Source organism: Podarcis pityusensis (genome assembly GCF_964106645.2).
Source record: "Podarcis pityusensis genome assembly, chromosome: 13".
Lineage (NCBI taxonomy): Eukaryota > Metazoa > Chordata > Lepidosauria > Squamata > Lacertidae > Podarcis > Podarcis pityusensis.
In genome coordinates, this window is record NC_138038.1 from 35,975,040 (window position 1) to 35,998,063 (window position 23,024).

At 48.1% G+C, this 23,024-nt stretch overlaps 2 protein-coding genes and 1 long non-coding RNA gene across 7 annotated transcripts in view; 2 read left to right on the top strand and 1 right to left on the bottom strand.

Annotated features, from left to right (window-relative positions):
* Positions 1-627: 627 nt before the first annotated feature.
* LOC308460228 lies at positions 628-3,243 on the top strand. Its single transcript, XR_013978506.1, has 2 exons — positions 628-1,872; positions 2,975-3,243. It is a non-coding gene; the product is annotated as an uncharacterized lncRNA (long non-coding RNA).
* Positions 2,315-16,752, bottom strand: HSPBP1 (HSPA (Hsp70) binding protein 1). 2 transcript variants are annotated; one of them, XM_080976278.1, is made up of 8 exons: positions 16,608-16,752; positions 14,244-14,413; positions 12,213-12,429; positions 11,028-11,252; positions 10,182-10,337; positions 9,380-9,476; positions 8,257-8,368; positions 2,315-3,199 (listed from the first exon to the last, which is right to left on the bottom strand). In XM_080976278.1, exons 2-8 carry the CDS (start codon positions 14,370-14,372, stop codon positions 3,122-3,124), a joined length of 1,014 nt encoding a protein of 337 aa, XP_080832404.1. In that variant the 5' UTR covers positions 14,373-14,413; positions 16,608-16,752; the 3' UTR covers positions 2,315-3,121. The 2 variants fall into 2 exon arrangements, with proteins under 2 accessions (XP_080832404.1, XP_080832405.1); XM_080976279.1 differs by lacking the exon at positions 16,608-16,752 and adding an exon at positions 16,202-16,224.
* Positions 16,753-17,018: 266 nt separating this feature from the next.
* BRSK1 (BR serine/threonine kinase 1) overlaps positions 17,019-23,024 on the top strand; it is a 61,150-nt gene continuing 55,144 nt past the window's right edge. For all 4 annotated transcript variants that reach the window (XM_080976138.1, XM_080976144.1, XM_080976141.1 and 1 more), the window contains exons 1-2: positions 17,019-17,388; positions 21,012-21,194. The gene's annotated coding sequence lies outside the window, so the exon portion shown is untranslated. The remainder of the gene's footprint in view (positions 17,389-21,011; positions 21,195-23,024) is intronic.

Here is a 23,024-nt window from a genome sequence, read left to right on the forward strand (position 1 = left end):
CAGGGGAGCCCCAGGGGGGACGTGTCAGGAGCAGGGGGCCAGCGGGGGATCCCAAAGTGGCAGCTGGGCGTCAGGACCAGCCTCCCCGCCAGAGTGCAGCGAAGGGGGTGGAGGTTTCAGTGTATCAGGGGAAGCAGCTCTGGCAGCAGAGAAGGGAGGGAGGTCGGAGCAAGCCACCCTCCCGGAAGGGGAGGGGAGTAGTGAAGGGAGTAGTGTAGCTGTTAAAAGGAAGGTTAGAGGTTGGGCGCGCGCGCCAAGTTCAAATGTAGAGGCGCGCGGAAGTACAGGGAGCCCGGAGGAGGGGCCAGGTCCCAAAGCCCGCAGGAGGGGGCAAGAGCAGTCTGGGGATTCCGCGTCAGAGGAATCCAGGAGGGGCGAAACCCCAGCGGGCAGGAAGACCCTGCGGAAAAGGAAAGAGAGAAAGAGGTGGAGCAGCGCAAGCCTCTTAAACTGGTGCAGGGGAGGGACTGATTCAGAGGGGACTTCAGCGGTCTAAGCGTAACAGACGTAGGGCTGCGCGCCTCGGATGTGAAGCAAACAATGAACTGCAATAAACACTTTTGTATATAAGAAGAGATAGGCGTTGGTCTTTTGTGAGCTGAGACTTGAGGCAGCCCTGACACCAGCTGTTCCACCTGTAAGGATGTTTCATTGTGAAGAACTGCTGCTCAAGGTGCCAGCCAAACAGATCTTCTAACAGGATACTTCATTCCATTCCCTCTCTCACGTGGTTTTCCATCTGCTCCATCAGCTAACATTCCCGGCACAGTCCTTACTGAGTGGCTTTGGGGCTCCCACGCTCTTAGCCTAGGGGTTTCCCCTTTTAAAGTATTTGCTGTACTTCTGCAAAACTTGCGGTTCCTCCAAGCCTGCTAATACTCCTCCCAGACCTGTGCATAGACAATACCATTTTGACTACCTAAGGATTCACTCTCAAGAGAATGGAGTTAGCTCTCAGTACATAGGATCACAGCTGGATCTCTTTAATGAGTTTTGCAAGGGTTTATCTTAATGTATCATCATCACCTGTTTATAATGCTACGCCTCTTAACGTCACTTGTAGACTTTTTTATTTTGTATTAAACCACTAGCAACCTAACTAAATAATAATAGCATGTGGACATTGCGTATATGATACCACTTTGAAGTACAAATCCATGGGACTGATTTCAAAGTAAAGATGTGTTCCAATAAATTAATACAGCACATATATCTTATATCAGCCCAGTTTCAAACTCAGCCCAGAGCTCAAGTGCCATTTTAGCCATAGGTTTGGTAAGTGTGGCTAGGCTTATACCTGCCCCCATTCTCAGTCTGCCCTTTGTAAAATGCTAACCATGTACTTTTTCAGAGGACTGATGTGGAAATAAGCACATTGCTCTGTTAGAAATTAGGAAGTAGGGAGCTGCCTTATATCAAGTCAGACCATCTGACCCATCTACTTATAGATTTCAGGCAGGGATCTTTCTCAGCCCTACCTGGATATGCCGGGGACTAGTTATGTGGATTACAGCCCGCTCCCGTGTAATCTTAGAATAATAGAATTGTAGAGTTAGAAGGGACCATAAGAGTCACCTAGTCAAACCCGCTTGGTACAGGAATCTTTTGCCCAACATGGGACCCTGAGATTAAACGTCTCGTGCTCTACTGACTTGAGCTATCACAGTTGCCTGACAACTGAGGAGACAAGGAGAGTCCTGTAAGCTATTTGTGACATGGCACAACCAACTAGCATTGCAAATAATAATGGGGGAAAGACACTGAGGACACCCTTTGGATCCTGGCCACTCTTTTGCAGCTCTTCATAATCCTGTCACTCGCAAGAACCTAGTTGGTACCTAGCTTTGTGGGAGGGCAGCTTTAAGGAGAATGGTAGGTTAGTTCCTTCCCCATTTATAAAGTAAGACTGCTAAGCTTTCCCACTCCTGTATCCCATCTACGTACATGCTGTACTAGTGGTGTATTTATTTAGGCTATGCTTCCCCCACCTGCTGGTATTAAAAACCAGAGTGCAGCCTATAATATTATTCTCTTATGAGAAGCTGTGACTTAATATATTGCATTTTAGGGGTGCAGCCAATATTTGGGGTGGCTCATATTGAGGCCAATACAGTATCTTTCCTGCTCCTGTGATTACAGCTGGAGGTGGGGAACAAGCTGGTGATATTCAGAAGGCCAATGTTGAGTAAGGGGCTTCTTGTTGTTAACCCCTAAACTGAAAGATCTGCCACCTTTTCTTCTTTTTTGAAATGGAGACATCATTTTCAACTTTTTAAAGGCATTTGCTAGTAGGAAAAACAAAAACGTGACAGTCTTAGCACCCGAAACAGAAACTTGGTGTTTTTTTTTAAATAAAAAAATGCTGAATAGTGAACACAGCAACAGCAAAGCAAAGTTGTGGGAGATTCAAGCTGTTTGCAATACATTTCGAGTTGTCACAAGCATTTTTTTTAAAGCTCCCCCCCCACAATCACCCCAGAGAAATTCTTCAGCTGGGACAAGCTTTTCCCATCTTTATCAGCAACTTTTAAAAAATGGGTAGAGTTACAGGTCCTTTGCAGCCAGATACACCAAAACCACCGCCCCTTTTGAACGAATGCTCCCCAAATATGCAACCCAGAGTAGGTTTGTAGAATAGCCAGTTCCCATATGCTGCGGAAGTAAGAAGGCAATTCTTGATCATCTACTTTCCAAAAGGCACTCAAGCCTTCTCGCCTGACTAAGCATCTTTTCCCTAATAACAAGCAGCGGAGAACAGGAAATGGGATTAGTTTTCCCTCAGTTAAAAAGGAGATCTCAAGAGCCATCTCAAAACTATGGCTAATGAAGGTAGAACTGCCTGGGTGTGGCTGGGAAGGTAGATTAGCAGATGAATGCTTCTGCAGAACTACGGAGAGGAAGTTACGCAGCAACGGCTTATGAAAGTGTCTTCCTGCTGATCGTGAGGCTTGACAAGCCATGTATCTCGTTTCAGAGAGATCTTCTGTTACTGGAGCCTGTTGCCGGATCAGTGAATGGGAGGATAAACACGGGCGTTTCCACCAAGCCTCTCCAACTGAGACAGCTTCCAAGTGCAAGCATGAACATCCAACAGCGTCAAGGGTTCTTCTGGGAAGCCAAGTTACCGGTCCATGCTGTTATCATCAGGCTGACCGTGGAAGCAAAGGCGCAGCAGGGCCTCACAGAAATCCAGCTCCTCCTTTAAAAAATGAAATAAAAAATAAAGGAAGGGAAGAGAGGCAAGCTCTGCTCCTTCTTTAACGGGCTTTCGGTTCTTTAAGTGTTTGCCTTGAACTTGGGCGGGCAGTGGAAAGTCTGACCAACCGCAAATAAAGCGTGTGGTGGCAATGAAATCACGACACAGCTGGCTTTCTCCTTGACAGTGTGGTGTAGTGGTTAGACTGCAGGGGTCGGCAAGGTTTACCTCGCCTGGGCTGGTTCACTCCAGCGGAGATCCCTCCGTGGGCCGGATTGTGTGTGCACTTGAGCACGCGCGCCCACGATTTCTGGTGTCTGTGTGGACACAATTTCGGGTGCTGCGGAAGTGACTCCCCACAGCAGTTTAGCATAGCGCACGGGGGCTCCCCGAACGAGCAGCTCGGTTTGGGGGCGGCCGTGAGCCGGTTAAATGACCCCCGTGGGCTGCTTGTGGCCCATGGGCCTTAGGTTGCCTACCGCTGGGTTAGAGTGTCGGACAAGGACCTAGAGACCGAGGGGTCCAAATGCCCACTCAGCCATGAAGCTCACTGGGTGACCTCGGGCTAGTCAATTTTTCTCAGCCTAACCAACACCACAGGGCTGTTGAGAAGATGAAATGGAAGGCAGTAGAACCACCACATCTTGAACTCATTGGAAAAGAAAGGCAGGAAATAAACACAGCCAACATATAAATAAGTAAATAAATGCCAAGTGCAGGGTGAATTTTTTTACTCTCCCCCCCCCCCCGCATCTTATTTTATAAGGGACTATTCCAATAGGCAACACACACAGCCCTACCCCCAGTCTGAAATGGTACGGCTAAATAGGAGCTGGATGATCTTTGCTGTGAGTCCTGGAAAACCTGCTCCTTTGCCTTGCAGACCACTTTCCACCTGGCCTGGGAAGGCAGGACCTGGACTGACTCCAGCTGCAAAAGTTGAGGCTGCAGAACAAACTCTTGGGTTGGGGTATTGTTTAGGGTTGATGTTTTTTCCATTGGGGTCCTTTGTTGCTGTTACTGAATTTTTTTGTATCTTTATTTTTTAGATCTTATGATTTAACGTGGAAGTTGTTCCATTTGGTTGTGTACTTTTTGAAGGGTTTTATTGTTTATGACTATTTTAGAGAATTTGTTTGCAACGTAAGCCGCCTTGAGCAAGGCCTTAACTACTGAAAGGCGGCATGCAAATAAAATGATGTATGATGACCGTCCTGCCTACAATTAACAGGGCTTATTGCGGCTTCTGCTTCTGCTCAGCCTTGCTTATGGGCCACCAAAACCACCTTCCTTGGCTTGAAACTACAGCCCACACAGCTTCCTGTGGATAGGAATGTGTTCTCAGTCTCAAAGCTTTCTCACCTCAACATGGAGATTTTTTTTGGAGCTGAACAGGGAGAAGGGGAGGGAAGTGTTAGGAATTTTTTTTATTTTTTATTTTAAAAAGAATTTAATGGCACAGTGAGGTTGTTCCCCATCCCCAACACTTACTCCATTATGCCAATTGTTTAATTATCAAGCTCGGCACAGCCTAATTGCTACGTTCAGGGAAAACTGTCGCTGGCTAACAGCAGGGGTGGGAACTTGTCTGTTGAGAATAAACACAAGACGACACGAAACAGAAGCAACATGTCCGTCCGACCCCCACCCTCAAATCAAGCTAAAGAAGAGCACTTGGGGTGGGGGTGGGGAGATGGCGTTGTGACACAACCGCACTCGGAAATGAATGGCACGGTTCCAGGATCCGTGGCAAGGAAGCCAACTCAAGTTACCCACCCCCCACTTCCTTGAGCAGCAGACAGAAAACCTCAGAGACAGCCTAGAGTCTTCCATGTGCAGCCTGTATTCAAATAGGAAGCCACCATCCATCCGCGATTCTCAATGAGGGCCAAGTGAGGTCACTCTATCCTTGGTATCTCTATGGTAAAAGTTCCATACTACTTGCATTGGAAAAGAGTGTGTGCTTGCTGTATGTTAAAAGAGAATTATATGAAAATGATGTATAGATGGTATTTGACTCCTACAAGACTAGTGAAAATGTATAAGAACACAACCAACATACCGTATTTTTCGCCCTATAGGACGCACTTTTCCCCCTCCCAAAATGGAGGGGAAATGTGTGTGCGTCCTATGGGGCGAATGCAGGCTTTCGCCGAAGCCTGGAGAGTGAGAGGGGTCGGTGCGCACCAACCCCTCTTGCTCTCCAGGCTTCAGGAAGCTCTGCGCAACCCTCGGAAGTCGTGCTGGGCTCCCGAGGGCTGCGCAGAGCGACCTGCATTCCCGGGCTTCACGCATCTTCCGCTGAAGAGCGCATCTGGGCTTCGTGCAGCTCTCCGCAAGCCTGGGGAGACCGGCGTGACTTCCCGCCGGGCTCCCTAGGCTTGCGGATAGCAGGCTGTTCTCGGGGCTGGGGTTGGGGGAAGCTCGGGCTTCCCCCGCGCCTGGGGGGGGAATATTTTTTCCCCCTTTATTCCCCCCCCCAAAAAAACTAGGTGCATCCTATGGGGCGGTGCACCCTATGGGGCGAAAAATATGGTATGTTGGAAGTGTAAAGTTAAAGGAGGTACATTTCACCATATGTTGCGGACTTGTAAAAACAGCCAAGGCCTTCTGGGAAATGATTTACAATGAACTGAAAAAAATGTTTAAAATAACTTTTATTTAAAAAACCCAGAGGCCTTTTTATTAGGTATAATAGAAGAATTACTGAAGGGTAAGAAAGTACTGTTTATGTATGCGACGACAGCGGCAAGAATATTATATGCCCAGAGATGGGAAGAAGAAATAGCCCCATCGAAGGAAGAATGGATAACGAAGATGATGGACTATGAAGATGGAAAGGCTGACTGGGAAGATCAGGCACCAAGAAGATAACAAATTTAATAGAGAATGGCATAACTTTATAGAATATATTAAAGAACACTGTAAAAAATCTAAAAATGTTAGCAGGATTGACATAGCACTTGTAATTTAAAATAAGAAAGGATAAAAATGAAGTATAATAATTTGGATAAATGTAATTAGATGCAGTTAAAAAAGGAAGATGAATTTTGGAAGCCAAGAGAGGGGTGAAGGGAACCCCATAAAGGTACTGACATGGACTATGGTTTTGTGAAAACGTGTGTAAAAAACTGTTTTTTCTTTTTGAAACTTTGAAAATAAAAATAAAACTTTTAAAAGGAAAAGACTGTGTGTCTGTTCTTCAGTTATGGAACGCCTTGCTTTTTGCTACTGTGCAACCACACCTCCTTAAGACCCTCCTTACAGAGGCCTTTTCTGACGTGTAGCTCAAGCACCCATTTCTGTGTGTCACTGTCAGATGTAAAGCGCTTTAATGCTGCTTTATGGAGGTGTTGTAAACTGCTTCTTGGGCACTGGGCAAGCTGATAAAAATAAACAAAATAAGCAAGTAAATTCTTCTGGCTACAGTGCTAGAGCTAATATTAATAAAAACAATGATTTTAAAAAACAATGATTTTATTATTTATACCCCACCCACCTGGCTGGGTTATTAAACACGAGGCTGATTTAGTACCAGAAAGAACAGAAATGAACAGTAATGGGACTTTACCCCAACCTCTAAAGAAATCTGCCTCTCCAGCAATAGGAGGCTGCTTCTTCATCTCACCGCTGGGGGGGGGGGGGGGGCTGGGAGCAAACATGCCTCCTATATATCACAGGGCCAGCCTCAGTTGGCTTACTCTCTCGCAGATGGGTTGGGACAGCGATGGCTGGATTCTGGGGCCCAGAGCGGCGGAGAACCCCAAACTTCCTTCTTAAGCTGTTTCTGCATTGTGCTACTATTAGGTGGGTAAAGCTGGGGAAACCCACCCAGATGGGCAGGGTATAAATAATAAATTATTATTATTATTATTAGCTCTCCGTGCTGCAAACCGTCTCCAGAAATGCACTTAAATGGGAATAGCCGCACTGCAAGCTTCAGAAAGTTGGCCTTTTAAAAAAATGCCTAGTGCCCTCTAGTGCCCAGCAAAGTAAAGCGAAGAGAGCAACACGCTGCCACCTAGGCAAGGAGGCGGCGAAAATGCATAAGGCAGGGGTAGGCAAACTAAGGCCCAGGGGCCGGATCCGGCCCAATCGCCTTCTCAATCTGGCCTGCGGACGGTCTGGGAATCAGTGTGTTTTTACAGGAGTAGAATGTGTCCTTTTATTTAAAATGCATCCCTGGGTTATTTGTGGGGCATAGGAATTTGTTCCGTTCCCCCCCCCCCCATATAGTCCGGCCCACCACATGGTCTGAGGGACGGTGGACTGGCCCATGGCTGAAAAAGGTTGCTGACCCCTAGCATAGGGTTTCATAATTCCAGGCTGTTGTGGAATTTCACTTTGCGAAACGCTGGCTTTTCCATTCTCAGCCTTCCTTCCCCACCCGCTTTAAAGTAAATGCTCCGGCCGACATTACTGCAGAGTCAGGATGAGGGCCTGGATTTGGCCTGCGGGCCAAATCCTCACCCCTCACGGGCAATTGCTTACTTATCACTCACCTGTCGTTATTATGGCAGGTGACAACTTCAACGGGCGCTGGCTCCCACCTCCCACCTATTTGCAGGTGTGGTTTGGATGCCTACAAACCGACGTTTTTCTTATGCAGACCAGGAAGACAGTTTGCAGAGGGGAAATGTCAGTTTGCAGGCACTTTTTGAATTGTGGCCACACCTGTGTATGGATAAAACTCCAAAGTGGCTGTCTGTCAGTGCTGATCAGCAAGGTCCGTTTGCCAAGAAACAATCAGGAGTACGATTTTAAGCTCCCGTTTCTGCAGCCGTGTCCGTACCTGACCCACATCTGGTGGTTGTTTGTGGAGGAACAGCCTTGTGGGCCAAATTAGGATTCCTGCCAGGCCTGATCAGAGCCTTTGGCTGGAGGTTCCTAACCAATGTTGGGAGAATAAAGCTTGATACGGCTATCATGCTCAGCCCTGCCCTTCTTCACTCCACGTTTCGCCATTGGAAAAAACTCAGTGGCAGTCCAGACATTCGCACCAAGTTCATTCCACAGATTGGTGGGAAGGGAGGGAAAGGAACCCATTTATTTCTGCCTACCTGGAACTCCTCCTGATCCTTCAGTAGCTGGCACCGCTCCTTTAAGAGCTCCTCGAGGGCCAAATCTGGCTCTTGACACTCCTGCACACCCTGAGGAAAATCTGTTACCAGGCTTGAAAGGGAAGGAATGGGAGATTAGAGATGAGCAAGTGAGACCTGTGAATGTTGTGGTTTCCTCTTCACATATCCTGCCTGCCTGCCTGCCAGCCCCTCCATCAGGCCACTCCATTTCATCCCCCACACTTTTCCTTTCCAAGTGACACCCAACATCTCATAGCTACTGAGCATGCTCTTTCCTGATTGGACTGTTCTGTTGCTGTTTCTTTGCCCTATTAAGTTTCATTTCTTCAAAGGTTTTCCTCCTCTTTTAATTTCTGCAAATCTCACATGCTTCCCCCAGCATGCTGATGCTTCCCCACTTGTTTCTTAGTAGACCCACTTTTGGCTGTGCCGCTGCCGGCACGCACTGTTTTTGAGTCCGCCAACAGAAGGAGTGACAGGGAAAGTCCTGTAGTCTGAAGCAGTTCAGCCTAAGCTCACGTCCACACCCTCGATAAGAACTAGACTGGAGAACGCTCAGGCTTGTATAACTCACTTCATAAAGGTAAAGGTACCCCTGCCCGTACGGGCCAGTCTTGACAAACTCTAGGGTTGTGTGCTCATCTCACTCTATAGGCCGGGAGCCAGCGCTGTCCGGAGACACTTCCGGGTCACGTGACCAGCGTGATGAAGCTGCTCTGGCGAGCCAGCACCAGCGCAGCACACGGAAACGCCGTTTACCTTCCCGCTAGAAAGCAGTACCTATTTATCTACTTGCACCCGAGGGTGCTTTCGAACTGCTAGGTTGGCAGGCGCTGGGACCAAATGACGGGAGCGCACCCCGCCACGGGGATTTAAACCACCGACCATGCGATCGGCAAGTCCTAGGCGCTGAGGTTTTACCCACAGCGCCACCCGTGTCCCCAACTCACTTCATACCTCTGGCCTATAACAAGAAACAAAGCTCTCCTCCCCAAATAACTCAACGACACCAGTGCCAAGCATGCCAGTAGCCCTCAATAGATCAGTCAGAGATCCCCCCAGATCCTGGCTCTCATTCTCTGCAGCCCAGTCCCCTCAATACCTGCACAAGGCTCCCAAGACGTGTTCATGGAAAGTGCTGTGTTCAGACCGGATCAGGGCCACCAGCTGCTGGACCATCCCCATGGAACAGAGAGCCTCTGTGGAGAGAAAGGGGTGGAAAAGCTGAGGAGAGATACGTCTCCTTGCAGGAACATGCTGACGCCATACCCCCTAGCTGGGCAGCAGCACAGTCCCCGCCAATGTGGGGCTTCTGAAATGCATCATTGTCAGCCTCCTTCAGCCAATTGGGCTTGATGAAGGCCTACTTTGGGGACAGCCCAAGATTGGTGGGAGATGGCCATGTCCACTGTGTGCAGCCACAACAAGTTCACAAACCAAGGAACAGCTCTTCAAGGCATCCTTCTAAAGTCCTCCTCATGACGTTTGCAAGCACAATTAAAAGTGTTGGTGCTGACCTTTAAAGCCCTAAATGGCCTCGGCCCAGTATACCTGAAGGAGTGTCTCCACTGCCATCGTTCAGCCCGGACACTGAGGTCCAGCGTGGAGGGCCTTCTGGCAGTTCCCTGTGAGAAGTAAGGTTACAGGGAACCAGGCAGAGGGCCTTCTCGGTAGTGGCGCCCGCCCTGTGGAACGCCCTCCCATCAGATGTCAAGGAAATAAACAACTATCTGACTTTTAGAAGACATCTGAAGGCAGTCCTGTATTGGGAGGTTTTTAATGCTTGATGTTTTTATTATGTTTTTAGAAATGCTGTAAGCCGCTCAGAGTGGCTAGGGAAACCCAGCCAGATGGGTGGGGTATAAATAATGAATTATGATTATATGATTGTATTATATTATTACCTTTCTGCTCTGGGTGGTTTATGAGGAGGTTCTGTAGGAGAAAGGCAGATTTCACCTTCAGCTTCTGCACATTGCTTTGCATGGCCCTCATGAGGACTGAGAAGCCATCAAGACGTAGGAACTGCTGAAGGCCCGCTTCCTGGGCTCTTACCAAACCTGGCAATGCAACAAGGGGCAGAGAGAAGGGGGGGGGGGGGAGAGAGAGAGAGAGAGAGAGAGAGAGAGAGAGAGAGAGAGAGAGAGAGAGATTGGGTTCATTAGCAAAATGCAGTTCACAAAAGTCAGTGAGGCCCCATTAATATGATTTCCATTCACATGTGGGGAAACCCTCAGCTCATTAAGCTCCCAAGCCTGAAATGATGGCTTGACTCAGAGGTGAGGAAGCTGCCTCCTTGTCCCCCTGACTCCATCTCCCATGAGCCACAGACAGCATGGCCAACAGTGAGGACTGATGGGAACTGTAGTCTGAAGGGCCAGAGCTTCCCTCCACTGCTTTGGCTCATTTATCTGGTAACATAATAAAACGCTGAGCACATTGCTAATGTAAGGGCTTTGCTATCTCAGACGGCTGGATCAGAAGTGAGATGGACAAACTGCATTTGTCTTTCCCAAGGGGAAAGCTATCATATGGGGTGGGAGGGTCCTGTATCTGACCAGACGAACCATTTGAGGGGAGTGTGCATTTAATCCTCCCACCTCAATGCTTGGTCACTCAAACCACGGTTTACCCTGAATGGAAAATTCAAACCACAGTTTACTCAGCTGAACAGAAAATGCAGGCAGTTGTATTGCTGCAGGACTAATCAATTCACCCTTTCCAACAGGTCAGAACATCCCCGCACTTACAGGAGATGGCAAACAGCGCCTTGATCCGGACGGCCTCGCTGGGATCGTGGTCCAGCAGCTTCAGCAGCTTCCTCATGCAGCCCAGTGCTAGGGCCTGCTCCTGCACCTTGGGCACGTTCTGGGCACAGGTGCCCACCAGGTGAGCAGCCCGCCAACGCAGCTCCTGCTCCTCGTGCTCCAGGTACCGGTGTGCTAACAGCCGCATGCCCTCCAGTTTGCAGAAGTCTGGAAGGACAGCAAAGGGGTCAACGGAAAGCAGGCAGCCCAACAGAATGGTAGGATATCTTGCAAACCCACCCACCCAGCACTATGACTTAGCTGTGACTCACTGGGGTTACAAAGGGTAACTACTTTCCACCGTATAATCTTGGGTTTTCAGTGTAGAACACCCACCACATTAGGAACCGCTGGGTGAAATTTACTCTTTAATTTTATTTCTTTCAACCATTTATATATACCGCTTAACACCATAATCATAAATAGTGGTGCCCTCCCTGTGGGACGCCCTCCCATCAGATGACAAGGAGATAAAGAGCTATACAACTTTTAGAAGACATCTAAAGGCAGCCCTGTATCAGGAATTTTTCATGTTTTGCGTTTTATTACGCTTTTGTATTTTGCTGGAAGCCACCCAGGGTGACTGGGGAAGCACAGCCAGATGGAAAGGGTATAAATATTATTATTATTATTAATCTCTAGGCAGTGTACAGTAAGAGTTTAGAAAGATAAAGTAAAGATAAAATCTGTTTATATTTAAAAAATCAGAATGTTTACTTAAAAGCCCTGCTGAAATAAAAAGATATTTGCCGGGTGCTGGATAGTCAAGGAAGAAGAGGCCTGTCTGATCTCAGCTGACTCTCCACAGATTGGGGCCTGCAATATTAATGCATGGTTTCTGGCATCCCAGCCATGAGGGACCCTCAAACAGTGACCCTCCTGAAGCCCTCAGTGAATCAAATCCTTAATGTCTCCTGGACCCAAGTTGTTAAGAGCCTTGGAAATTAAGAGAATAATCTTGCCACCTCTAATATGCTCATAAGGACATTTCTCACTTCTTAGATCTTAGATGAATCTCAATTTCCTAGTGTTTCCACGCCAAATTACTCAAGGCACCCTCTTCCCCACTCTCTTGCACACTCTCTTTCTCCCTTGCACACATACAGAGGAAAGGGGCCTTTTCTATACCTGCAGCATTGTCCAAGTTTTCACACAGCTCTGCCAGAAGGTCCAAGGCACCTTCTCTGTTCTCAAGGTCTGAATGTGCTTCCTCTGAACTCTCCCCTCCACGTTCTGCTCCGGGGGTTGGTGGCTCCAGCAGCCTCAGACATTCCTTCATCTGTTCCACCTCGTCCACTTGCCCCCGGAAGGCCTCGACCATCGCCTCCTGCAGCCACTGTCTCCGCTGCAGAGTGGCATAGGGAACAGAGGTGAATGAAAAGGAAACATATTCGGAATTTCATACACACGTGTCCTTCCTCTTCCTGCCAAAAGCTCACTCCTTCCCCCAGAAATAACCTAAATTTTATCTCCTAGACCCCATATTAGACACCACCTCTCTCCTAGAAGAGTCTTGCTTTTCAGCACCTGCCAGTCTAGTTCCTTGCATACACCGCTGAGTTAGGGGAAGTTGTGCTTAGAAAATTGGCTTTTGGGTCCTCGCCGCTGTCGTCAACTCCTCTTGGAGCTGCCAACTTTAGACAGGAGCCAAACTGTATCTCTACAGTGACCCTGTGACCCTCCAGACATTGATGGACTCCAGTTCCCATCAGCCCCAGCTGGCATAGCCAATGGGCACAGATGTTGGAAGCTGTCATACAGCAATAGCCGAGAGGGCTCCTGGTTCCTCAAACTGGTTTCAACAGCGCTTTGACAGGCAGGCAATGCTGTCTTATCTCCATGTCCCTCCAAATGTCAGCTGGTGATTTGTGAATGCTAAGCGCTGCTGTTAGAGGCCAGGAGCTGGCCAGCTTGAGATCTTTTTTTCCTAGCCCCAAGCTAATTCCATGTCGCATGGTGCAATGGTTAAGGCCAGGAATGGACAGTGTGTCTATGTATGAATACACAAACACTTTTTGCAAATTATATATTATATATATATAGGGATGCGGGGGGGCGCTGTGGGTTAAACCACAGAGCCTAGGACTTGCCGATCAGAAGGTCAGCAGTTCGAATCCCCACGACGGGGTGAGCTCCCGTTGCTCGGTCCCTGCTCCTGCCCACCTAGCAGTTCGAAAGCACGTCAAAGTGCAAGTAGATAAATAGGTACCGGTGAACGGTGTTTCTGTGCGCTGCTCTGGTTCACCAGAAGCGGCTTGGTCATGCTGGCCACATGACCCGAAAGCTGTACCATCTCGGCCAATAAAGCGAGATGAGCGCCGCAACCCCAGAGTCGGCCACGACTGAACCTAATGGTCAGGGGTCCCTTTACCTATCCTACTTAAAGCAACAGCATGTGGCAGCATGAGAGCCAGTGTGGTGCAATGGACAGTGTGCTGGATTCAGAACTCAGAAATCCCATGTTCCATGTTCAGCCATGATGAAATTCCCCGGGTGATCCTGGGTCTCTCTCTCAATCTCTCCCCCTCCCCCCAACCTACCTCGCAGGGCGGTTGTGGGGATAAGATAGGTGTGTGAGTGAGGTAGAACTCAGTAGACCACCCTGAGATCCTTTGAAGTAGGGCGGGATGAAAATATGATAAATACAAAGTAGACAAATAGGTACCGCTCCAGCGGGAAGGTAAACGGAGTTTCCGTGCGCTGCTCTGGTTCGCCAGAAGCGGCTTAGTCATGCTGGCCATGTGACCCAGAAGCTGTACGCCGGCTCCCTCAGCCAATAAAGTGAGATGAGCACCGCAACCCCAGAGTCGGTCACGACTGGACCTAACTGTCAGGGGTCCCTTTACCTTTACTATATATATATATATTATTATACATATTTGAGATTTGTATGATTTTTATTTCTAGCTTCAGGCATTAGTTGCAGGAACTTAGTAATGTAATGGCAATGCAGGGAAAATATTTGGATAATACCTCCTAGGCTGCTTCTGATCCAACCTGCTCTGCACCTTGCTAGATAATCTTGGTATTAGCTTCCACAATCAACACTAGCTGTAACGCACCAGGATCGCAGGACAGCACCTTCCTCAAACTCACTCCCCAGATCTAACAACCATTTGACCTCACCACCACCCCTCCTATAAACGCCAAGCCACGCACCTCATCAGACATGGGCTCCATCGGGGCAGGTTCAGCGTTCCCTGCAGTGACCGCCATCTGCAGCAAGCCCTGGAGGTTGCGGGGCGGTTCGCGAGGTGGCTGGTTCCCACCAGCACCTCCTTCAGCCATGGTTGGGGAATGCCGTTCCAGTCAGTAGGCAATTCACAAAGCTTTAAAGAAAAAGGAGAGAGAATGAGAAACAAGCATGACTGAGAAAGCAGGGGGTCAGCCTACCTGCCCAAGTTCATCCTGCCAAGACACTTACCAGGTGTGTCTTGGCTCCAGCTCTACTTTTTTGCAAACACCATTACTATACTGATAAATGGGACCTGCAACGAAGTTTTGCAGCGTGGAGTACTCCCGTTCAGGGTTCCAGCCAGGGTACGCCATTCAGTCCCTACGCACCCAAAAATCAGCCAGCATTTCATGGCACTAAGCATGTTCAGTCCTCTCAATGGGCTGCTTTTGAGGTTTCCCCACACTTAGGGTTCCTCCCCCCACCCCAAAATTTGTTTGGGGTTTCTCCAAATCTGTTAATGTCTGTTATTATTTAAATTTCTATCTTGCCCTTCCTCCCAGAGGACCATTTTGGCCACCTAAAGATCCAGACTTGGAGAATGAGTATGCTGTTAGTACATACAGGATTCAGGCTTCCACATTTCCAGACTCACACTGGGAATTCTGCTGCTACCCTCCAGTTCCAGGTTTCCATTTAAACCTGGAAATGCAGAAGTGGCTGGATAACACCCTGGAGGTTTTGTGGGGTTCTCCTTCCCCAGCTCCAAGATTGAAGAAGGCTGGGGCTTGCTTGGAAACTGGTCTGCCAAGGAACCTGGAGCAATTTGGCCATGCAGCAATAAACTGTCAAGTACCCTGCTATCCTTTCCCAAAAGAAAGGGTGGATTCACAACAAGGGCAGAGGTAGCCACAACTTTTGGCTTGGTTATCGAGACCACGCCAAAAATCAAACAGTTCTGAATTTATTTACAGAATGCCTTCAAAGCACAGCCTAAAAGTCAAGACAGAGGGAGAAAGATGGAGGCAAGGGTAAACGCCACATCAAGATACCAAGGGGGGATAACCCCACCTTTCCATTTCCCACTGTTTATAGCGCTCAGGAGTAAGCCACCTTTCTCCCACTGGATGCTAGCTCATTTGCATCACTTGGGAGAGGCCACAAACAGAATATATCTAGCATCCAGAGTCCCCTCACAGAGCAACGAATCTCAGAAGAATAGAAGAAGAATCGATTGATAGACCACTTTAGGAATTGTTGGTTCTGTGAGGTGGTTGGGGATCTCTTAACAATTCACGGCATCCTTAACAAAGTACAGTTCCCTTGATTCTTTTGGAGAAAACAAAGCCTCTTTAAAGCGATGTGACACTTCTATAAATGTATTGTGTAGTTGGGGCCTTGGCCTGACCCAACAGGGCTCTTCCTTAAGGATGGTCACTCTACTCCACCAGCCAGATGCTTCCATAGGAACACAGGAAACTGTATAGTATCAGTGGTCAGGCCACCGGTCCATCTAACTCAGCAATGTCTACACTGACTGGCAGCAGACCTCCAGGATTTCAGACACGGGTCTTTCTCCCAACCCTGCCAGGAGAATCCAGGGATTGAACCTTGGCAGACCCTTCTTCCCCTTCCAGCAAGCCCACTCACCAAGGCTCAAAAGCCGCTAGCTCAGTCCCAGAGTTTCCACCCTACCTTCTCCCCACACTTTTTTTAAAAAAAAGTTTTAAATTAAGTTTTACAATTTTTTCATCATCACAATCAACATTATCTCAAAAACAGAATATAAATCCCCAACCCCCCCCCCGACTTCCCTCAACTTCCTTTTCTGGTTCTTTTGAGTGTTTGCTTCCCCTGCTTGTTTTATCCTACCTTAATATTGAAATCTTCAACTTGAATATTACTATATTCTTAACATTTTTGTTTTCATATTTCCTCTTACCCTTCGTTATTTTCCAGTTTTTACATCTTAATTTCTATGTTGCTGGTTGTACTTGTTTACTCAAACCCTGCTAGTGAGTCCACTTCTTTCTGTAAACACAGCATACATGGTTCCCAGTCTTTTTAAAAGTCTCTATTGTCCTTGTCTCACCTTCTCCCCACACGTAACCAAGCTGCTTTTCATTTTTCTAAAAAAAATAAATCAGCTGTCTGGGGCGGGTGGGAGAATCTCCCCATTCCCCCCCCCCGTAAAATTCTCCCCCGCCCTCCCTTTTGCCTCCCCTCCTCCAAGCCTCACCCACCGCAACGGGCGGCCCATTCCTTCCTCTAGCCGAAACTGCTCCCTCCCGCCCCTTCGCCCCCTGGCGCTGCCCCCTGAGGCGTCCCTTCCCCGCCACCCCACTCACCCCGCAGGTAGCGGCGGCGGCGGCGGCGGCTCCAGGCTCAGCTTCTGGAAGCGGCCATCTGCGACCACGTGGAGAGGAAAGGGAGGAGAGCAGCGTCCTCTGAACCGGGGAAGCGAGGCGGCCCCTGGCGGCCGACCGGGGGGATCGCGCGAGAAGGAGATCCCACAACCGGCTTCCAAATGCTCGAAGCGCTTTTCACCGGTGATGCGGAGTTGTTGCTTTTTGCCCCCCTCCCCCGTCTGGGTATTGCCCCCGCCGCATAAAGGAATTTGTGCGTCCTAAAAACAAGAAAGGATGAGCAAAGCGGATCCCCAAATGTGCACGTGTCTGTTTAAAAACACGGGCGCTAGCTAGGTTTTTTTTTGGGGGGGGGGGTTGCTCCGGGGGTTTTCAGTCACACCTCCAGGCCTCCCACCGAAAAGGCAACAGTTCTTTGGATATATTAAGTAATGGGAGGATGAGGACCAATCGTGTGATTTAGAATAATACAGCATCGGCTCAGGAAAGCCAGAAGTTTTGAAGGGAGGGGCAGCTGCCCCCCCCAATCAATAACGATACATAGCAAACTGAGGTTCTGCCCCCCTAATAAAAGGCCTGCTCCCCGTAACAAAAATCCTGGAGTGATTTTGGACCTTCTGTAATACAGTGCCCCATGGAAGGCCAAACTCTGGCAACCCCAGTGGATCTTCTCCAGGGCTTTTTTCCCCTCGCTGGAACTCGGTTCTAGCATCTCTCAGGTGGGCCCCATTTCCATCCGAAGAGAACATGGCAGCCGTTTGTGGTGAGTTCCCGCATGGATCTTCTCAATTGTGGATCTCGATTTTGCAGCCCCTCAGCTTGACACCCTGTGTGGCAGAACTGCCTGCACCACCCTAAATCTGGCGCTGACTTAGAGCCCTGCTTGTTCAGGTCAAAGGCCCATTTAGTCCAGCATCCAATTCTCACAGTTGCCAAGCCCACAAGGGAAACATGCGTGCAAAAGTGTGTTCTCCCCACTTGTGATTCCCAGCATCTGGGATTTAGAGGCTTACTATCTCCGATAGTAGAGATGGAACGTAGCCAATCATGGTTAGCAGCCATTAGTAAATTTATCCTCTCTGAATTTGCCTAATCCTCCTTTCAAGCCACCCCAAGGCTGCTTACACGCAATACCTTTAAAGCACATTCAAAGCACGTTTCACCGCCTCAAATAATTATGGGCGCTGTAGTTTTTTTTAAGGGCGGCTGGGAATTGTAATTCTGTGGGTAGTCAACTATAGGGCCCAGAATTCTTTGACGAAAAGAATACGCTTCAATTCTGCTATACAGTGGTACCTTGGTTCTCAAACGCCTTGGTACTCAAATGCCAAAAACCCGGAAGTAAGTGTTCTGGTTTCCGAATGTTTTTTGGAAGCTGAACGTCCGATGCGGCTGTTGGCTATTGTTTCTGGGGCGCCTGCTCCAATCAGAAACTGCGCCTTGGTTTTCGAACATTTCGGAAGTCAAACGGATTAAGTTTGGTGTTTTTTCCTTTGCTATTTTTTTTTGCATTTTTGTGACTGTGTGAAACCCAGTTCAGCTACTGATTGATTGTGTGACTGCGGAAATGGATAAAAGCTCCCCACCCAAACAATGACTATAATTTAATTTTAATTTGTATCATCTACAATACTGTCTTACTTATTTTATAGTACAGTACATTGATTATTGCTTTCATTTTATGGATCAAAGGTCTTGTTAGATAGTAAAATTCATGTTAAATTGCTGTTTTAGGGGTTGTTTTTAAAAGTCTGGAACGGATTAATCTGTTTTGCATTACTTTCTATGTAAAAGCACGCCTTGGTTTTGGAACGCTTTTGTTTTAGAACGGACTTCCGGAACAAATTAAGTTTGAGAACCAAGCTACCACTGTAAAGGCAATTCTGCTATGAACTGTACACAGCTGGCGTCACTACAGCTTGTGGGAGTGAGTTCCATAGTTTTAACTGCATTGTGTGGGAAAGTAGTACTTTACCCTGACTCTTCCAATAGGCCATGTGTATGATTTAGCTTCTTCAAAATACTGTAAGACAGCTTTGCTGTGTCACCCTCCTGCTCATCCTGCCTCAGATGGCACCTCTGATCCTGTAGTAAAGGATGTGGTGTGAATTGCTTTCCTTTGGTTTCTCAGGGCAGACATACGTTACTCTGTAACAGCAAAGCCTTCTGTAGAAACTAGCTGGGTTTTCAGGTTATTTTACCTGAAACTGAGGTAAGTTACCCATAGGCACATTAAGAATAGAGAATAGGCACATTATCCTATCCAACTGAGATCTCCAAACTAAAATTCAGATCTTCATCATCATCTCAATTTCTTAGATACTGTCAGAGCTGGCTCCAGGTCCCAGCTCACAGAGGACCAACGCTAGCCGGCAGTAATGTACAAAAGTCTTTATTGAAGTACAGTTTCCATTTTCAAGCCGCAGCGCCCCAGCTCTACGTCTAGGGGTTAGATCGGCGAAGCTCCATCTGAGTCTCCGCCCCCTGTACACCAGTTTAAGATTCTAGCCTTACTCCACCTCTTCCGTCTCTCCTTTCTCCTCTGGGTCCTGCTACCCCCCGGGGTCCCTTCCTTCCTGGATTCTTCTGACGCTGACGTTGACCCCCCTGACTCCTCCCCCTCTTTTCGGCGGGCTTTGGGACCTGGCTCCCTATCCGGGCTGCCAACTGCACCGCCCTCCTGTACATTTGAACTTGGCGCGCGCGCCCAGCCTTCAACCTTCCTCTCGACCGTTTCCTCGCTCCCCGATGGAGGCGTGGCCAATCCTGACTCATGTCCTCCCACTGGCAGTGCGCCGCCTGATCCCGATGCCTGGGACTCCTCCCCCCTACTGCACTCTGGTGTGGACGCTGGTCCTGATTTCCAACTGCTGCTCTCTGAGTCCCCTCTGGCCCCTTCTTCCTGGGGTGTCCCCCTAGGCACCCCCCTTGCTCTGACCATGGGAGCCCCTTTCTGTGAATCTTCCGATTCGCTGGAAAGACTCAGAGACCTCGGACCGCTGTCATCGCTAACATTTCCTTCGGACTCCTCCCCCTCGCTCTCTATTTCCTCCCTTTCCTGTGCCTCTGCTCCTGAACCCCTGACAGATACCTTCTAGAAAATAAACAAATAAATCTAGGTGACTTACAAGCAGTAGGGAACATACAGTGGTACCTTGGTTTAAGAACAGCTTTGTATATGAACAACTTGGATTAAGAACGTTGCAAACCCTGAAGTAGGTGTTTTGGTTTGTGAACTTTGCCTTGGAATCAGAACATGTTCCGCTTCCTGTTGAGTGTGTTCCATTTGTAAATTGAGTCCCCCCGCTGCTATGGGAAAGCATGCCTTGGTTTAAGAACACTTTGGTTTAAGAACGGACTTCCAGAATGGATTAAGTTCGTAAACCAAGGTACCACTGTACACAATTTTAAACATAACCATAGCAACCAGTGAAGCTTACAGTAGTAAAACCCACACCATCCCATGAAAACCAGAAAGCATTGCAGTGGCCATTTAAACCAAAAAATGATAATGATATTGTCTGGGAGTAGAATACAGTGGTACCTTGGGTTACATACACTTCAGGTTACAGACGCTTCAGGTTACAGACTCCGCTAACCCAGAAATAGTACCTTGGGTTAAGAACTTTGGTTCAGGATGAGAACAGAAATCATGCTCCTGCGGCAGGGCGGCAACAGGAGGCCCCATTAGCTAAAGTGGTGCTTCAGGTTAAGAACAGTTTCAGGTTAAGAACGGACCTCCAGAACGAATTAAGTACTTAACCTGAGGTATCACTGTACTGTACAGTCTTACCTGGAGCTATAAACATAGTAAGATGGGCGCCAGGTGGGCCTCACTGGGGAGAGCATTTTAAAAAATGGAGGGGTCACGTCCCGACCACAAAGGCTCTTCTCACTACCCGCCAAACCTCTCTTGGAGGAGCATTTGGAAGAGGGCCTCATCCAGAAGCCCAGCATACTGCTGCCTCATTGGGGGCCACATACCCTGTCAGAGCGCACCAGGGCTGATGCCTTGCTTGGGTCCTCACCATCATCCTCAGGCACTACTCAAGACCCTCAGGGGTGTGGATGCTGTTGGTCCTGGCAGTGCGGCAGCCAGTGTTCTCATGGTGAGCTCGCAATGGCGGCCACCGTATTCCATTTTGCATGACGTTGTAGGAAATAAGATTTTGCGGTCACCAGGCCCCAGTCAGAACTAAGCAGGCGTTTAGCTTCCAGTCTACTGTGGCGCTTGCTGCCTAGAGAGAGAGTGGGAGAGGTCTTTATGCACCTCTTGGGGGCTTCTCATAGATCCCACCATGAGGACAGAATTCTGGACGGGCCTTGAGACGGATCCAGCAAAGCTCATCTCATGTTCTTAGGGTGACCAGGTGTCCTACTTTTCAGGGTGCAGTTCTGTATTTGAAGGGCAGTTAGCGGGGAGTGCTCTGCTTGAAGGGCCACACAATCCCAAATCTGGTTTGAAGAGGAAGAAGGATAAGAACAGAGAGGAGCAGCCTTGAAGTTGACCATCACTTCTGAGAAGACTGAGCTGGAACACAAGTCACGGGGTCAGTCTTCCCCATTATGGTGAGTTGTATTTCTATTTAATTGTGTGTGTGTGTGTGTGTGTGTGTGTGTGTGTGTGGATATATTCTAAATTTGCATCTATGCATATGTCAACATGTACATTTTTTGTACAAATATTTATCCTAGTTGGTCCTTTTCTCTTGGCGATGATAGATTTCCTCCTTCATGTGCATAAAGTAGCCATCTTGTTGCTGCTGCTGCCAGGTGAGCTGTGGAGCTGTTGTAGTGCCATTGCTACAAGTGGGGAGGCAGGCATTAGTCAGGGGTAGGGGAATGAGGGATAACCAAAGACAGCCTGCACAGGGCCCTCCAAAATCTGCAGCTGGGCCTGCCCACCTACCCTGAGAATCTCATGCTTGAATAGTAATAACTATAATTACAATTATTTAGAAAGATATACGAACTGCTTAACCAAGGAGCTTCCTTCCGTATATTTCTTTATTTAACTTTTTTGAAAACACAAATTAATGATAAAACATAACGAAACAGATGCAGCGAGGGTGAGTATTAACATAAGAGGCTTAAGACAGCTCAATAATTATACTTACCGATAATCTTTACACTTCCTTTCTCCTTTAGAATTTCTTCACAGGGCTTTTCTTTGCAAGGCTTTGAGATAAAGAGAAAATCAAAGAGCTTTCTAAGAGGTGCGTGTAATAAAACTGTAGGTAAAACATAAGGAAATCCACAAAATTATTAAAAAATTACCAATATTCATAAATAAAATGATTATCATTAAACCACAGAAAACAAATATCTGCCGGCCTTGATGTCCCCCAGCTGTGAAATGGAACCAGTGTTTCCTAGGTTGTGCTTTCTGACTGCAGGGTTGTGTTAGGTTGACTTGTGGGACCCTGACATAACGTGGATAGCATAGCTTGGAGGCAGCAGACTTAAAACAGCACACGTGTTGCTGATCTGTGATCGTAGTGATCTGCAGCTGTAATAATCAAGACTGACTGACTGACAACACACAATAGCTGTGCTGGAAGGGAGCTTTTGTCTGAGAGTCCTGCCTCCCCACCCCTGCCCACATTCACCAGCCATCATTGGGCACTGCCCTACTTCTTGGGTCCCAAAATATTCCAAGGACCGGCGGCAACAACAACCCTGTTTTTGGGTTTTGTAGAAAACGTATGGGAATGCCCACGTCTGCACGCAAGGGAGAGGATGGGGTTCCTTCTTCCTACATCGCCCAATAAAAATAAACTGGCCTAGATTTCTGACTTGGATTTAATCAAACAAACTGAACAACTAAGGAAAGAGGCAGAGAGAGAGAGACAGAGAGCTCGCGCAAGGATTATTTCTGCCTTGCAGACAACTTGAAAGTTCATCATATCTTCTTTCGAAATGTCAGCCGCTGCCTTCCTGTCCTGCTGGCGATATCTTTCCGTCCCTCACCTACTTTTGTTCCTAAGCTTGAAACGGCAGTATTGCAATGGTCAGGTGAGATGCAGAAGTGATGGGAGTGTAGGGGCCCCCCCACCCCCACGCATTCCCCTCTATCCCCATCCTCCTTGCACTCATTTTTGCCCTGCCTCGTGGTCTGGAGACCTTCAGGGTGACTCCTGTTACGGGCAATAAAAAGAAAACAAAGGAGGCAGAATATCCCATTAAAAGAAATATCACTGCAAACTGGATCACAGCAGCAGCAACAACAAGGGAACGAAAGTGTCAGTGGCGCAGAAATACAAAGTCAAGGTTGCAGGCCACCCCAGTCTCTGAGCACTGAGATTCCAGGGGTTCCAGGCATTTACCCAAGGTCTGTGTTTCCTTTTGGAAATGAGGCACAGCAGACTGTGGTGTCTTCATGATGCATGGTTTATTTAC